General features: G+C 44.0%; 1 protein-coding gene across 1 annotated transcript; it reads left to right on the top strand.

The window, feature by feature from the left end:
- Window positions 1–10,776: 10,776 nt before the first annotated feature.
- On the top strand, window positions 10,777–17,658 carry LOC146189575 (uncharacterized). The gene is made up of 4 exons (XM_084604342.1): window positions 10,777–10,906; window positions 11,835–11,888; window positions 13,117–13,240; window positions 16,538–17,658. The coding sequence occupies exons 2-4, from the start codon at window positions 11,842–11,844 to the stop codon at window positions 16,832–16,834; spliced, it is 468 nt and encodes a 155-aa protein (XP_084460468.1). The 5' UTR covers window positions 10,777–10,906; window positions 11,835–11,841; the 3' UTR covers window positions 16,835–17,658.
- Window positions 17,659–18,412: the final 754 nt, after the last annotated feature.

The raw sequence follows: 18,412 nt of genomic DNA, 5'->3' as shown, positions 1-18,412 counted from the left end.
TTTTTGATTCTATGGCTACCCAGAACCATTTCCTCTGCTCTTTATTTTTCAGAGGGGGGCTATCATTGCAGAAGAGATGACGCAGTGCAAGGCTCAACTATCAAACGGGTCGCAAAAAAGTAGGTGGATCTTCAGAAGTGAGCTGATTTTATGAGGATGCAAAGTGCCCTGCTGTTGTCACCTTTTATATTGACTACAATGATTTGACCTTTTGTAAAGACAAAGTAGGTTGAAAACCTGGCGCCACCCTGTAGAAATTTGGAGCAGTAAAGGAGAGTAATAGCCATCAGGGGTGCCTGTATGGCGGTTACAATCGCCTTACTACCCTTGATAGGTGGGGCTTCACGAAGAGTCGATTTGCGAAGCGTGCTTTTCGGGTTTTGAGGGAATTTTGGGAGTGAATTACACCGGCTGCTGCGGGACCACCTGCTGGGAGCAAGTTCAAGGTGGTTAACAAGTTGTTTGCTTTGCTTAGAACTCGCAGAACTTGCACGGCGCACTTGTGTTGTGACCCCTGCACTTCGAGAAATAAATTATGCAGAAAGAGCGAGAAATAGAGCGAAAGAGAAGACACACTTTATTAGAAAGCTACATATCACGCGTTTAAAAAGAACTTAGGCATGGAGCACCAGCAGACCGGGTTGATTGCACAAGTGGTCCGTCGTCAGGCATGCAATAAAGATGGGGAAAAGGGAAGACGTTTTGAGTGCTACTGAGCGGAGGGCACTCAAAGGTAGAATCAATACTCCTAGTTAGCATAGGAAGACGACCTTTTGCGGTGGGAGAATTTAGAGCATATCGCCAATATCAAGCCACAACTATGCCATGCCGCTTACACTAGTATACTAATTAAAATTATTGGGAACTATGTCAAGGAGGGAATTCCGAAAAATCTGAAGATTAAAAGTATCTTTGCGGACGGCTTTAATATGCTTTATTGCGAAAGCAATACTACCCTAGGTTTCGAGCCTTCAGCGTGGCGCGACCGCACCCGCGTGACGCTGTGACGTCACACCCTACGTGACACTAGGGTGAGAGCTGGGCTACCAACTCAAGCGGTCGGCGTAGCGCAGTCGCTGCCACGGCGCAGCGCGTAACGTCCCACCCCACGTGATACAAAAGCGAGAGATGACCTGGCAGGAGCTGCCAACTTGGGTCTCGCGTTTCTCATGGGACGGTTATCTCAGAATAAGCCTGCTAGGTCCCCGGCATTCACGTTATAGGCCACTATAGGCCACTAAGGCTCGTTCATACGGCATGGTAAAGCGGGGTTTTATATGTGGGCTGAGGAAGAAGAAAAAGAAAAAAAGAACGCTCGGTCACCCGCAGCTAGTGATTTCGCTCAATATTTGGTTCAGCAGCGTTGAAACCTTGTAATTTGGTTTGCTCGACCATTAGCAAACCAACGTGAAACACTTTTGTTTTGTTTGAGTTTACCCTTGATAGTGCAGCGGTGGCGTAGCGGTAGAACATCCGCCTCGCATGCAAGAGGACCGGGGTTCAAATCCCGGTGCCGCGCAATTCTCCACCGGATGACAAAAAAAAAAAAAAAATCCGCGTGTCGATGGAATTGCATATACAGGTTTGGGGTGCGACCTGATGCCGGTGAACACCTCCGGCAACGCACTCCCTCACCAGAACAGGAGTTGGCCACCCTGGTGCAGTAATTGGCCACAACCTCCTATGATAAGCTCCATAAAACCCCGGCCCTCAGTCACCAGCGGCTGCGGAACAACTGACCACGGCGGCGGTCAGACCTGTGACGCAGCAGGGGGTGCTAAGAAAGCCTGGCTCCGCTGGACAGGCCGCCATTGGAAACTGACCTTGGCAACGTTTAATGCTAGAACCCTTGCTAGTGAAGCTAGTTTAGCAGTGCTGTTAGAGGAACTAGAGGGCATGAAATGGGATGTCATAGGGCTTAGTGAGGTTAGGAGGCCGAATGAGGCATATACTGTATTGAAGGATGGGCATGTACTGTGTTATCGAGGTTTACCAGAGAGGCGACAACTAGGGGTAGGTTTTCTTGTCAATAAGTATATAGCGGGTAATATAGATGAATTCTATAGCATTAATGAGAGGGTTGCAGGCATCGCAATTAGGCTTAATAAGCGGTATAAACTGAAGGTTGTACAGGCCTATGCACCTACATGTAGTTATGATGACCAGGCAGTTGAAAGCTTCTATGAAGATGTAGAATCGGCAATGCGAAAAGTAAAGACGCAGTATACTGTACTAATGGGCGACTTCAATGCCAAGGTAGGGAAAAAACAGGCAGGAGACAAGGCAGTAGGTGACTATGGCATTGGTTCTAGGAATAGCAGGGGGGAGTTACTAGTTGAGTTTGCAGAGCGCAATAACTTACGAATCATGAATACCTTCTTCAGCAAACGGAAGAACCGGAAATGGACATGGAAAAGTCCTAACGGAGAGACTAAAAATGAAATCGACTTCATAATGTGTTCAACCCCCGCCATTGTGCAGGATGTAGAGGTAATCGGGAAAGTTCGATGTAGTGACCATAGGATGGTGAGGTCCCGAATTAGCCTAAATCTGAAGAAGGAACGCAATAGATTAGTAAGAAAGAAACCCATCAACGAATTAGCGGTGAGGGGGAGGGCAGAAGAGTTCAGAATCTCGCTACAGAATAGGTTTTCAGCTCTAACTGAGGATGGCGACATTACCCTAGAGGCAATGAACAATAATTTCAGAGATATCATTACTGAGTGCGCAGTAGAAGTAGGCGGTAGGATAGTTAAAGAGGATACCGGTAAGCTGTCTAAGGAGACGAAAGATTTGATTAAGAAACGGCAGAGTATGAAAGCTTCCAATCCAACAGACCAGATCGAATTGGCCGAGATATCAAAGCTAATCAATAAGCGCAAGGTGGCCGATATAAGGAAGTATAACATGGAGAAAATTGAGCATGCTGTAAAGAACGGGGGAAGCCTTAAAGCGGTAAAGAAGAAATTGGGCATAGGCAAAAACCAGATGTATGCGATAAGGGACAAGGCGGGCAACGTCATCACTAATATGGACAAGATAGTCAAAGTAGCCGAGGAGTTCTATACAGATCTCTACAGTAGCCAAAGTAGTCAGGACCGTAGTGAGATTGGCGGTAGGGAAAAACAGTCAGACGTTCCACCAGTGACGAAGGACGAGGTCAAGAAAGCACTAGAAACTATGAAAAGGGGGAAATCAGCTGGAGAGGATCAGATAACTACAGATTTGCTGAAGGACGGGGGGGATATCGTGCTAGAAAAACTGGCCACCCTGTATACGCAGTGCCTGGTGTCATCGACGGTACCGGAAGCATGGAAGAATGCAAACATTATCCTCATTCACAAGAAAGGGGACTCTAAGGACCTTAAAAATTACAGACCAATCAGCTTACTGTCTGTTACGTATAAAGTATTTACTAAGGTAATCGCCTATAGAATCAGGACAACCTTAGACTGCAATCAAGCAAAGGATCAAGCAGGGTTTCGGAAACGGTACTCTACTATCGATCATATCCATACCATCAATCAGGTGATAGAAAAATGCTCGGAATATAACCAGCCCTTATACATAGCATTCATTGATTACGAAAAAGCATTTGACTCAGTTGAAACCTCGGCGGTGATGCAGGCATTGCGAAATCAGGGGGTAGACGAGCCGTACGTGAAAGTGCTGGAAGATATATATAGTGGCTGCACAGCAACCATAGTTCTACATAAAGAAAGCAATAAAATTCCCATAAAGAAAGGTGTTAGGCAAGGAGACACAATCTCCCCAGTACTATTCACAGCTTGTTTAGAGGAAGTATTTAGAGACTTGGAATGGGAGCAGTTAGGGATAAGGGTAGATGGAGAATACCTCAGTAATCTGCGATTTGCTGATGACATTGCCTTGCTAAGCAACTCGGGGGATGAACTGCAAATAATGATTGATGACCTAGACAGAAAAAGTAGAATGGTAGGCTTGAAAATCAATATGCAGAAGACTAAGGTAATGTTCAACAGCCTCGGGAAGGAACAGCAGTTTACATTAGGTAGCGAAATACTGGAAATAGTAGGCGAATATGTCTACTTAGGACAGGTAGTAACCGCAGATCCAGACCATGAAAAGGAAATATCAAGAAGAATAAGATTAGGATGGAGCGCATTTGGCAAGCACTCGCAGATTATGACTAGCAGCTTACCGGTATCGCTCAAGAGGAAAGTGTACAACAGTTGCATCTTGCCTGTACTCACCTATGGGGCTGAAACGTGGAGGCTAACCAAGAGAGTTCTACTTAAGTTGAGGACAACCCAGAGGGCTATGGAACGAAAAATGGTAGGGGTAACATTAAGAGATAGAAAGCGTGCAGAGTGGGTCAGAGAAATAACTAAAGTTAATGACATTCTAGTGGAAATTAAGAAGAAGAAATGGACATGGGCAGGACATGTAGTGCGAAGAGAGGATAACCGATGGTCGCTGAGGGTAACAAACTGGATTCCAAGGGAAGGAAAGCGTAGCAGGGGGAGGCAGAAAGTTAGGTGGGCGGATGAGATTAAGAAGTTCGCAGGGGTCAAGTGGATGCAGCTAGCACAGAACCGGGTTAAGTGGAGAAATATGGGAGAGGCCTTCGCCCTGCAGTGGGTATAATCAGGCTGATGATGATGATGATGATGATGATGACCCTTGATAATAACTTTGTGAACCGTTCCCGTTCTAAATGCTTGCTTTCGTATCCTAGTCTAAGTCTACTCAGAATAAGCATTTGACCAGGTTGGACAGACGTTTGCTCAAGATATGAGTCAGGGCGATGCTGAGTTGAGGCATGGATGTGCTGCGATTGTTGGTTGTTACTTTTATGGTTGCATGTTTGTAATATTCTGAGGCGCGTTACAGACAAAAATTCCATAGATTGGACTAAATCGTGAAGTAGGCTCGAACTTCAAGGAATGTGCGCGCCTGAGAGGCTTCGAGAAATCGCGGAGAGTAGGCAGTGGGTTCGTGCGTTTAGGGCTGACGGTAGGGCTGGGCAAGATAATTTAAAAAAATTATCTTCGATACTGATACTCGATATCCTGAAAAATTGTATTTCCGATGTCGATACAAGATACAGAATCGAAATCAAGTTTCGATACAGATACTCGGTACTGCATCGTCGATACCTCGATACATCACTAAACTTATATCATAATAAAGGTGGTAATATGCTCAGCGACATTAGCAAATTTTACCGTGCTTTATAAACTCTTTAGAGCATTCCTATAGCGTAGTTTTTCTGAAAGCGTTTAAAAGTATACGCCAGCATGGAGGTATTGACGATCCTCTGTTTCGGCGGCTGTCCTTGTCAGAAATTCACTTTGAATTGAAGCCATTGCTGCAATGAAGCGATTGCTTCCACAATCAGCCTAGTGAAATATTTCTTTAAACTAATGCTTTCTCATGCGAACCGCCCTGTGAGCGCATGGCTAAGCATACAAATATATCTGATGTTTTTGTTTTTATCTTCTTGCTTTTGATTTTATACTACACATTACTGACCCGGTGGCCCCTGCTTAAATTTCTGGTATAAAAGGTGCAACCTCCGTGCTTTTAGAAAACTGGGCAATTATATTGCCATTAATGCAATAGTAAAATTTTGAAGCTCTGCATATTGTTAAAAGCTAGAAGGAAAACAAGAAATATAAAATGGCTGTTATTTAGTGAGGAGCGAGCGCGATATGGGCTTGCTAAAAGCGACGCAAATGATAACGTCACTCTACATACGCACACGAGCACACAGCAATGTTGTAAGATGAACATTCTTTTTATGAGTGTGTAAAAGTGAACCACAGCCGCGTTGGCTCAATCATCCGGGAGGTAGTAAGTACACTGTAGGTTCATAGCGTAGCTGGAGAACTACGGCTGATCGTAGACAACAGATAGATTGGCTAAATCTTTAAGGGCGGCGTTAGGCTCGCTTCCGGCCACCATTTTCTATCCCCCTCCTTTCTTTGCGCCTGAAAGCCACAACCTTCATTGTTTTTCAAACTCTTACCGAATTTGAGTGTACCCGTCTCTGAAGGTCACCTCTAGTGACCGTGTGTAAATAATCAGTAATAATCTCCTATAGCTTTAAAGCGGTTCCTTCTTTTACCTGTGCGTGTCACCTAGACATCCAGCCCCCTCTCAACACCCCCATTGTTCCTCAAAAAATAACTCCTGGTAAGTTTCAAAGGCAATTGGTTCTATCCTATCAGCAATTCTCTCATAAATCGTGCAGGTTATGCTTGCAGAAAATGACTAATGAAAAAGATCTCGCAAATGGGCTGCGCTTTCACTGGCTACGCAATCACCGCAGATGTGATTGCCAAATGGCTGCCGAATTCAAAGCCCAGGTATCATGACCTCGCAGTTAAGCCAGAAGATCGGCAAGTTTACAACGACGAAAACGTGGTCGCAGTTATATGTATAAAATGCAACATGGACGCCAGGCCAATGTTGAAACACATGTGGGACTGGCCTGGGCACCACATCAAAAAAAACGCACCTTCTAGGCAATGTCACCCCATTCAGTGATTGGGTAACACTGAGCAACGACGACACTTGTGCCTGACCCACGCTGCTATCCCTCTCAGAATTTGCGCGTGGGGCATTGACACCTAAATGTGACATGACTATACCTACTACACCTCTCCCTTGAATAGGACTTCGTGGCAGCTCCATTGATTAGACGGCACTCACTCACTCACTCACTCACTCACTCACTCACTCACTCACTCACTCACTCACTCACTCACTCACTCACTCACTCACTCACTCACTCACTCACTCACTCACTCACTCACTCACTCACTCACTCACTCACTCAATACACACATTCATTCGTTGAGCCCCTCAGAAATAAGCTGACCGCGGTAGGCGCGCTGTCTGACGATGTTTGAAGATCTTAAGTCTCACATAAAGTATGGTATTTTATAGCAACAACTACATTACAGGACTTCTGTTCAATCAGTGATGTCAATTTATAGTAAATCGTTGCGAAAAAATACCACGTTTTCTAGTTGAGCCAAGAAATCATCTAAGCGATCTCGACTGGCATGAGAAATGGAGGATGGGCTTCCAGTTTTGCGTTGTGTCAGCGGTCTAGGGATCAGGGCCTGGACGTGGAAGCGGTGTAGTGAAGTGGGCACCGTACGGAACTATCACTCTCCATTTTGAAGGCGGTTCAAAACGCCTGATAGTTACTTTGAAAAACGAAACAAAATTGTGACCCAGCCATGAAGTCCTCCAAGTGGTCCCAGTCAAGCAGGAACTCCTGAAACTTGGCGTGCTTGCGGATGCTGCGCAATGTCTTCAGCCGTGCCACATTGGCATCGTCCGTGCCTCAGCTGTCACAGATAAGCGTTACGCCACTTCGCTTACTCAGAGCAACGTCACAGGAGCAAGATATCGGACATATGCTCAGCACCCCCCCGCCCGCCCCCACCCCCCTATGCCCTTGGCCACAACGCCGCACGCTGCATGCATGGCTTACTGCCCTTGTGCGATTGCCACTGCAGCTTCGTGTTTCCCAGATTTCGTTCCAGTCAAGGGAAAAACACAACGCGTCATTCCTTGAAGGAGACTACATGGCGCCGGCATTGCAGAGCAGTCGAGAGTTTTCTCGTGTTATCGCCTTCCAATAAAGCCATGGACATAACAGAGAAAGACCACGTGTTTTCGCAGAATGCGATAGGCCGAGTGACTTCGTTACCTATCGTCATCTTAAGCGCTGCATGTCTTAATGTCACTTTCTACACAAATGACAATGGACTATAAAACCAACGAATAACAAGTTCAGTGAGCAATAATCAAATGTTAGAAACCTCGATTTTCAGACCACTTGCCTGCGCGCTTACCAAGCCCTTATAGCATATTGGGTACAATGGCTATCACTTTTTTATATCTGCGACTGAGAGGTTTTAATTAAACTGAGAAATTTGTAAGCTGTCTGGTGAAACATAAGCATAAAAAGGACGCGTGGTGGCACTAGTGGACTTGTGTACTTTCTCAAACTTTGCTTTTAAAATGGAAAGCGACATCCAGCTGTGCTAGCAGTTAGAAGGTAGATATGCAAAGCTCTTGCACTGAAGCGTGTCAGGAACAGAGATGAAGCAGGATATGGTTAAGAGACTCGCAAATGCACGTTCACACGCCACATCCAAAGCAATGATCTATGGTACTGTGCTAAGTCTCACTAGTAATAGCTGGTTTGGCAAACAGCATAACTATGGCCGGTTGGGCGACGCAAATTTAAACGATCCTTTAACATCAGCTGCAAAAATGTCCACTCGTTAAGGGCATTTTATACGGCTTCAGGCAAAATTAAGATAACTGGTTATTATGCAATTCCTTGAAACCTTGGTACTACTTTATGTTTCAGAGCCGCCAAAGCCAGTTGTACAGGAAATTGCCTATAATGGTGATATGTATTATGATCAAAATCCTCAACAGCACATACGGAAGTACAGGATAGTACCCGCGAGAGAGGGTAAGAGCGTAATTAAAACCCTTTTCTACCAGTTGTATCTACTGCGCTAGATACTAACGCTCTTTTTTAAAGTACGACAGTGCTTCGAATCCTTACTATTTTACTAAAAGACCTTTATTCAGTTTTTTTTTTTAAGGCAGGCAATATCAGCACAAAAATCTTGACAATTTACAACGAAAGTGTGTTGCCTTCCAGCTTGCATTATGCCATGATTATTAAGCAGGATCAATATTTAAATATTTTACTAGATATTTTTCCGCTCTTTTGATTTTTCTAATAACAATTCCCAGTACTAAATCATTCACAATATAGATGTCCCATCTAGCTTGGATCAATATTTAAAAAAAATACGGTTGGCCATAGCACAGTGAAATCAATTGAGAGCGGTTCAGAGTCGCCTATGCTAACCTCCAATATTTTTTCTTTCACTAAAGTTGTTTAATTAGTGAAGGCTAATTAGCTGTTGTAGTTATTGGCTTGAGAGAAAAAGTGTCAATGCAAAAGTTGTAGACCTTTTCAAATAACAGGTAGCAACGTTGTTTCCATCACGCTAGGACTTACACCGCCCTGTGTATAGGCCTTCAAAAAATGCTGTCACGTGACCAGATGCTATTTTATATCATTCGCCAAGTGCGTACAACAGCTTCATCGTAGAGGACACGTCCAAGAAAAGCAAATTTTGTTATCTCGGGCGCGACTCCAGGCTTTAAAGTGACGGCGCAATCACGAGGGAGTTCTTTTTTCTTTTTTTGCACCAGGCGTCGTTTTTGTTGGTAAAAATATCACTTTGCCTAAACGCTAGTTTGACGGAAACAATGTAGCCACCTGTTTTTTGAGATCGACAACTTTTCCTATGACATTTTTTTTCTCTCAAGCCAATAATTACAAAAATTGCTAATTGTCTTCCACTGATTAATAACTTTAGTGAACGGAAAATAGAGGAGGTTAGCATAGGTGACTCTGAACCACTCTGAATTGTGCCTTGCTACAAGAATCTCATATGAAAAAGCTTTCAGGTAAGTCGTGACATCATATCGGAAGTTGAGGACCTGCAGCATTGACTGAACGGATCGAAATACACGGCAGTGCTTTGTGTTTTTTCTTGAAACCTCGGAGCGGGGTCAGGAGTTAGTTACATCAAAGGGTGTAGCGGTATAGCTTGTGAGCTACAATGTTGGCTGATTAGCTTGCCGGATATGAACGCATGCATTCTTCTCGAATTCGCATTAGAACGGTTCGGCTCTGGAAAGGTAAGCCGCATACGTGAATTGTTTTCAAGTGGTCTTAAAATAAAGAAATATCCAATACAGTCGGACAAGAGTGCCCTAAAAACTATCGGCTTCGAATAGTATATTAAATAAATAACGAATATTGCATTTTTGTGTTGGTGAGAAAAAGGATGCAAGGAAGTTAACAGCACAGATATTGATTGTTCGCGGCATGTAAACCTTTTTCATGTCGGACTAGAAAACACCTGTTTCCAGACGGACTGAAAGGCGAACTCATCCGAACTTTATGTAGAATAATATTAAGTTACCTCTCTGCGTTTTGGTCGTTATCGAAGCGACACGACGATAATCTAGAGGGCGTTCGGAATTTAATGCAAATTAGGAAGCTCTTCAAAAGCCACATTTTGACATTCGAGAAGCTCAACACTAAAGATATACTGGTTAACGCCAATGAGAAAGGAAATCTATTTGCAATAGACTCTACACCACGCATCATGGTGTTGATGCAGCCATGTTGAGCAGAGTAAACATATGAACCAATTTCAGGCGAAAAAGTCGCAGTGCTTTGTATTCTCAGCATTAAGGCAGTATTTGGAAACAACGAATGCCGCATTATCGATCGTGAATCCAACAGCGGTAAATAATTCGATGCTTGTATATAACGTACGACGAGGAAATTGGCGTAGGATGTTTTTCCTTGTGCGTATTATCATCATAGGCTGTAAGCTGACTTCATTATGTGTTAGTATTGCTTCCACAAAAGGAATGGACCATTGATTAACACGTGAAGTTTGCCGTTTGTCCTTGGCCGTGCAGACCCTGGACGGGTGGCCGTCCTTGAGGAGCTGTCGCTGGCTAGCATCGCGTTTCTTGGCTTTCCTTCTCTCGGACAGACAACAGAAGACGTGGCAGTCGGAATTAGCCAATGAGGCTGCTGCATTGTACTTGGGCACCACGTGGTCTGCGTGTTGTATTTTAAACGGCGGGAGGTTTGTGGCGCCAGCTGTCTTGAAGCTTCCTATCCGGCTTGATGCGAAAAACACGCCATCACTCAGTTTTTTTTTTTTTTTTTTAGTGTTTTCTAGAAGCGTCTGAGGGAGGTATATAAGTGAAGGGCACATTCAGGTTTTAATCTTTAGCACTCGCTGAGGATTTCGAAGTGGACTTCTCTGGCTGGGTAAACTACATAAACGTAAGTCTATTGGCAATCTATTGCGCAGTTTAACTGTTTCAAGCTATACAGCTACGACGCGCGTTAATATCACAGACCCCAGTTTAAGGGCTATAACCGGCATCATGGCAGTCACCGCGGAAGTAAATTCGGGCTCAACATTTAAGCGCCCTAGACACTCCGCCATTGTGACGGGGACTGTGGGCGATTTCTCGCCACCGCTAGTAATGCGTGTCATGTCCTATTGCTCTCTTCCTGAGAACTAAGGTCGCCCATATATTTCCTCGTATTCCTACCGAGGACATGCTAGTCTCCATGCCTAATGTCGATAGAAATTAACACGCTGATCAGGATTACATGACAAATACATTTTTCTCTGAACTGTGAAAAATGTGTTTTGCAATGGTCATTCCGCTTAGAGGCATTACAATTTTTCAACTGCCGACTTCGGCGCTTGCTCTTCGTCTAGAAATGTACACGAGATGTGTATTTGTCATAATAAAAAATAAGTAAAAGGTGCTACGTTTCGGTTAAAACTAGTCATAGATATGTGTACCGCCCAAGAGCTTTACGGTACAGGAGATATATATTCCAGGGAACAAAAATCATCGGCCCGATGTTCACACTACATTGGCAATGGGCTGACTCTATGCTGTACCGGACAGTACCAATATTGGGCCAGTGCAGTGTGCTGCCTGCAGAGGGTTTCAAATTTTATGTTCAATTTCAGTTATGAATTGGTGGTATTCTTTCAAAAACATTACTTTTATCCTGGATAACTTCAAACAAATGACCTGATTCTAAAATATTTAGGTGTTTAAAAGCACTACACATGGACATTAGGAAGTGATCATGATGCTGCTATAATCATTCAACTGCGGCTGGGAACGGCTTATAGATTATAAATGTGATCGTGACTGATATGCGCGCTCATTTGCCTTAATTTCAGGATCATCATGAAGATCGCTATCGCACTTTTTCTTCTGGCAGCTGCCGTAGCCTGGTAAGTTCTACAATTATTCCTTACCGTAACTATTCAGCCTGTTTTGTTGAGAGATTTGCACAGGAAGTCTGCTGATAGGCAGAGACAAATAGGTATTTGTGTCCCCGATTTGTGACAAATAGGTATTTGTGGCCCGATAGGTATTAGAGAACGATACTATACTTACTAACGCAGAAAATGTCTAAGCCACACTCAAAACCCTTAAGGACAGATCAGATGAGTCGCGATATTTTAAGCAATAAATTACTCCAATTGTGTAAAACATCCTCGTAGCCGCTCACAGCTGCAAAAAATCTCTAAGCGAATTTGATGAGCTGACGGTCACAGTTCAAGTCAGGAAGGTCGTGCATTGTCATTCGACATCTACGTGACGCTGTGGACTTCTCCGCACTAGCACTAAACCAAAATATATGTTTGCTATCCTGGTATCCTGGTATCCTGGTATAACTTTATCCACCGAGGAGGCGCAGTGGTTAGGGTGCTCGACTACTGTTCCCAAGGATGCGGGATCGAATCCCGGCCTCGGCGGCCACTTTTCGATGGAGGCGAAAAGCAAGGCTCCCGTGTGCTGTGCGATGTCAGTGCACGTTAAAGAACCCCAGGTGGTCGAAATTTCCGGAGTCCTCCACTACGGCGTCTCTCATAGCCTGAGCTGCTTTGGGACGTTAAACCCCACAAACCAACCAAACCAACCAAAATATATGTCTAGTAAGTCACACGCCCAAGAAATATGATTGATTACTGCTAAAAAATAGATTTTCGTTCTCACTGCATCGTCCGGCAAAGAGAAATGTCTTAAATCCAGGGGTCTTCTTTTACTGCCCTCCCCCTTTGGGGCTGTTTTTTTTTTTATAGTGTAGAGTGAATAATTCCAACCACCCACATATTCAAATTTATGTTTTCTTGTCGCCAACTAAGGTGTATTAGAAAGGATTTCTTTACTTCGAACTCCGCTTATTTCGAAAAATTTCTGATTCCCTTCAAACTCGAATGACTGAGAAACAACTGTAGCATTACATCTGGTTTCTCGTCGCCGATTGCAACGAATGCTTCATTCCGACCGGTGATTTCTAATATCTGGGAGCCATTTGTGCCACGGGCGTAGACACGGCGTAGACATGCCAGTAGACACGGGCGTTTAAGCTCCACTGTGAGCCCCCAAAAATTATCAGATGGGTCACAAATACGCAACTCACGCTTGATTGTGGTATATAATCTCCACGAGCAGTGTGTACGCGACGTCGGAACCACACTGCGAAGGCGTTACCTGTGACCCCGAGACATGTGCGAAGCACGAGTGCCACTGCGGAACTCACAAGGACGCCTGCGGATGTTGTGACTTCTGCAACAAGGTAAGAGACGACAAGTCCTTGCGAACACATAGGCGTCCCGAAGTGGTATGACGGAATTGATGTGCCTTCGATTGGGGACACGTTTTCTCCAGGTAATGGAAGATAGGAGGAGAAAATATTGCAGTTGACCAGTCTGTTCTTTCAGATGCCCCTTACAGAGACCTTTACATAAAACATTTGGCGACATGAAGGCTCGAAGTAACGTCCCCGACATGGCCATGACAGGATTAGTTGTGAGGAGGGAAAGGAGGAAGGGTGACTTTAGAAATGAGCAAATATATTAACCAAACTTGCTTCGTTTTCGTTCCCTATATTCTGGGAAGAACAAAAATAGCCTGAAATTTTCCAAAACAGTTGTCTGCAAGAAATTGAGACGAAGATGGACAGCTTCGTAAGCCGCGCCAGAACTAAAAGTTTTAGAACTTTAACAGAGCAGCAAAAGAGTTTAGAATGGCTCCGATCCAATAATGAATGCATAAAAATAGAAATGAAATAGATCACCATTTTAATTCACTACGTGTTTTGCCGCCTAATGGCTACCGTGACTCAAAAAGACCGACGACAAAATCTATCCATTTGCAAATTTGCTAGGCCAAGGTGCACAGATTTACACTGTAGGCTTACTATCAGACCACAGTTCTCATCAAAATTTATTGGCAGTGAAGTATAAGCCAGAGCTGGACTCAGAAAACTGGAAAGGCGCTTGTACGTGAGATGTGCAACTGGTCGTAATTTTTTCACTGTACGCTGGACTAGTCAGACAGCTGACATGACAGAGATGAGGCAGTCACGGAGCGCTCCTACATATTTTGTCATAATGGGTGTTCATATGCTGTTAAAGAACTTCAGATGGTCAACATTTCCGGGGTATGTTACTATGGCGTCCCATAGCCTGAGCCACTTTGGGACGTTAAACCCTATAACCAAACCAAACCATATTTCACTCGCGGCCATTTTTACATTTCTTAAATATGAAGAGGATGAAATCGCCATGTTATATGTCATTCCACGGTTTTCCTAGCAGTGGCTACCTAAACTATAGCTTAGACATATGATTAAATATGCTTGTGGAACCCTTGGAAATAATAATCGATTACTAACTGGAAAGTATTGTCATGCACTCGAAGTGTGTGGAGGTTATAATGCAGTGTCCCTGCGAGGTAAATCCTTCGAAGTCGATTCAGTGCAAACTCAGGGTGTAGATGATTCCTACTTGAAAGCACTGGAAGATATATATATATATATATATATATATATATATATATATATATATATATATATATATATATATATATATATATATATATATATATTGTGGATGCAAGCAACCGTAGCTCTCCATAAAGAAAGTAGTAATATTCCCATAAAGAAAGGAGTTAGGCAAAGAGACACGGCGTGCTGGGGCGCATCAAAATGGTGCACACCATGAACACGCAGCTGACGACCAAGGAAGAAGGAAGGAGCTCAAGCTCTAGCACAAAAACGATGATGAACGCTCGAAAAGCCTTGAAATTTTACGTGATCATAAGGCGAAAAAGGCAGGACTGTATGATGGATGGTTTTTGCATAAGTTATCGACGGTGGGCTTAGTGCGAGCGCTGTGTGTCGCGCCCCTTCCCGCGTGTTCTTCTTCTATATGCCATGACAACAGAGCAGCGAAGTTGTCACTGTGTCATTATCTCAGATAGTACCTAGTCGAAAAAACAAAGAAACTGCAGAGCTGTGTCAAAACTGTGACAAAAATATTCTGTAGTTATGTCGTAATACCAGCCTCTTCGGTGGTTCTGTGGTAATTATTTGAAGTACAAGGATCAACGGATCCCATTTGGACAAAACATACACTCGCCAAAGGTTGAAAGAAAAAAAGGAAGTGAATGAAGCGGGAGAGACTGGCGTTACTAGCGAGGCACGGGAAGGTTTGATATTTAGGGTCGATGTTTCGAAATGAATGGATGCATACCTCTGGGAGACAATCTAGCATTTCGGTGATGATCGCAGCTGTCGCGTCCCAGTCAACGGCATGGTCAGTGTTACCTTGTGTCCGGTTTATCATGATGTGATTCCACAAACGAGCGCTTCAGCGATGATCACAAGTGCCGCGTCCCAGTCAATGGCATGGTCAGTAAAAGGATTTAGCTTACCGTGATCCGCGATCCGCCACCGTGACCCTCTACCGCGCGTGGGTGGGGCGTACAAGCTTATTGGTCTCGACGCGGCAGGTTTATGTGCCGACATCAAGTATGTGGCGCCATCTATCGGCGTCAAGGGGATCTGGTCATGCGCAGAGAAACGCGCGGTGGCGGATCGCGGATCACGGTAAGCTAAATATCTCTAATGTCTTACTGGTGCTCCGCTAAAGCGTTTGAGCGTGTTCTGCATTGGACGAAGTCATTTAGGTTTTGCTTCAGCCTCGTCTTCAATTTCTCTGTTTCAATGGTGTGGACAGAGTCACAATCACGAAAGCGTATCTTGTAGGCAACCCTTGGGTATATTGCTGTGTAAGTGCGGTATTTGATCCATAATAGACATTGTCTTAGTTACCTTCAATGGACATGGGCCGCACGGACGTAGTGGCTATTAAATAATGCGAGCAAGGTTTTCATTCGCATCATGGGCGTACGGTATAGGCGCCAGCTTCTTTGCGCATGCCAAAGTTTTTCATCCATTTTTTTTTCAACCTTTGGCGAGTGCGTGTTTCGTAATGTCGCTATGTAGTAATTCTTTATACTTCTGTAGGCTTTTCTGTACTACATTTCGTAGACTGTAGTTCTGTGTCAATTAATTTCTGCAACAGCGCAAAATGCTGATGTTACAACAAAACGTTATGTTATGAAAACTGGTTGATGGTCAAAATCCATACAAAATTTCTTTTTCTTTTTACAATAGACTCTTTTCTGTAGGTTTTTGCGTTCGGGATAGTTTTTACCGATGTCGAAACTAAGCCAGGTTACGAGCTTATCTCCACGTGGCGATGAATATAACGTCGAAAAATTTTATGTCCAACATATCTTGACATACAGCAAAATTGGCATGAAGCATACTTGTATAGTCCTCGTATTCTCTCTCATCACCTTAAGATTCTCTGCTTTGAGATTTAGAATACCGCGCCATATACTATGCCTGTTTTTCATTCTTCGTACCATGAAGCAATAAGATCGCATTTCGGAAAAGCAAACGTGCGGTGTCCGCCACAACGTTCTTTTTTTTTGTTCAAAATTGTATTTGCCCATTGCAGCGCTTTTGGACTGAGCAGCTTAATTATTGAGAAGAACAATTAAATGTGCTTTGCTCACTCAGTGCGCCAACGAGGAGTGCCATCCCGAGCACAACGACAGGTGCGCAGAAGGATACCACTGCGTAGTAAAGGCGACCGGCGAGGACCATGGACACACCACAGGACACTGCGAGGCCGAACACTCTTCCGGTGGCCACGATGGAGAACACGGACACGATGGAGCACACGGACACGATGGAGAACACGGTCACGAGGGCGCCCACGGGCACAACGACACGCATGCCCCCGCGGCAGTGCCTGACTCGGAAACCCCAGTGCACGAGGAAGGTGGAGACCACAGCCACAGCGGTAGTGACTAGGCCCACCACAAGTGACTTCGCAGGGACCTACACTGTCCTTGTCGTTATGCCTAAACACCCCTTAAGACGAAACGGCACTGCTTAGCTGAGCACTTTCGGTATATAGACATTAGGATATTTTTTCACAACAATCGAAGGAGTACATTTAGCCCTGTAAAATCATAGTCAATGTGACTGTGAAACTGAACACCCATGCCTTTTCAACACCTACGTGCCTTCACACACAGTTATTTCACTAAATTTGTGCTGAGTTTGCTTTGGTAGTCAGTAACACTACGCCGAGATTGTATCCTCTGTCAACAATAGTTTTTGTGAGGGCACATTATCCCGATGTGCCTTACTAACCATAACTAATAATCGTTACTAGATTTTCTGCCTTAGCGTTCTGAGCTCGTGGCCACGATGTGAGATATGCCAGGACTCGACAATGCAGTGCTAATTTAGCGATTGTAGTCCTCTACAAAGTTCCTCAAAGAAATGATTTATATTGGTCACAAGGAATGGTTGGAGAGTTTGGAACTCTCTAAATGTGTCTTGCTTAAAACATTTATTTTGACACTTTGCCAAAGTGCGCATAAAAAGTCCGAAAGCAGCACTTTTTTATGGTGCCAATGATGGTTTCAGAGCACACGATGCAAAGAAAAAAGCTGATACGAATATATATCAGAGAAGCGGACAGCTCTTGAGACAAGTGGACGAATTATGTAACATGCACACAGTCACCAAGGATCGAAACGTAATCCTCTCAGCGAACGGTTGTACACTGCAGTGCCGATTTACTGTGTAGCTAGTCATGAAATAAAGTACCTATGTTTACAAACAAATGTCTGACTTATCGATGACCACCAATAAGAGAAGTATCGTAACAACCCTTGCCGGTTCCACTTCGATGAGTTTTTTTTTTCTTCTGTATTCGCAAGTGTTTTTCTTCTGCCTTGTTTGTAGTCCCACTTTCATGCGCGCGATCGGAAATGTATTTTCAGATACTCGTAAAAACAACCCAATTTCATGGTGATGTTCTTTTCATCACCATGGTGGAGGCACACGTCAAATAGCAAGGCAACAATCCAAATTATAATCTCCAGGCCCAGGAAAAGAAATCACACTTGATATGAATAATTAACACTAGCGTAGCTGTGAAGAGAAGAAAGCCGCACGTACAAAAAATGCAGAATAAAAACAAAAGACTTCCCTATCTGCGAGTTCAATTCTTGTCACATGATGTGAACAGACCAAAGCCAGAGCAAGCGCCCAACACGCCATTAAAATATTAGGTTTTATAGGGCTGCGGCTAGAACCTCCCGCTAGTGCCAGTTGCTTTCTTTTTTTTTTTTACTCGATCAAGAGCAAAGTCGTCGAGCTAACTGGGCGGATCATACATGCTTATAAAAAAGGACGACCTGTATGACAGTTGGTATTCTACTATGCACGTACTTAAGTATCAACCAACGACTTTCTTCTCTTTCATGAATCATTACTTAACATGACGACTTGCTGTTGTTATTGATATTGTCATTCGGAAACATATGGCCCGTATCCATATGGGGGAATTGGCAAAGGTGTGGTGTCGTAATCAAG

The sequence above is a fragment of the Amblyomma maculatum genome, chromosome 5, assembly GCF_055883805.1.
Source record: "Amblyomma maculatum isolate TAMU_Amacu chromosome 5, ASM5588380v1, whole genome shotgun sequence".
NCBI classification, from domain to species: Eukaryota; Metazoa; Arthropoda; class Arachnida; order Ixodida; family Ixodidae; genus Amblyomma; species Amblyomma maculatum.
Note: the sequence above shows the minus strand (reverse complement) of the source record. Positions and strands in the feature narration are given on the sequence as shown.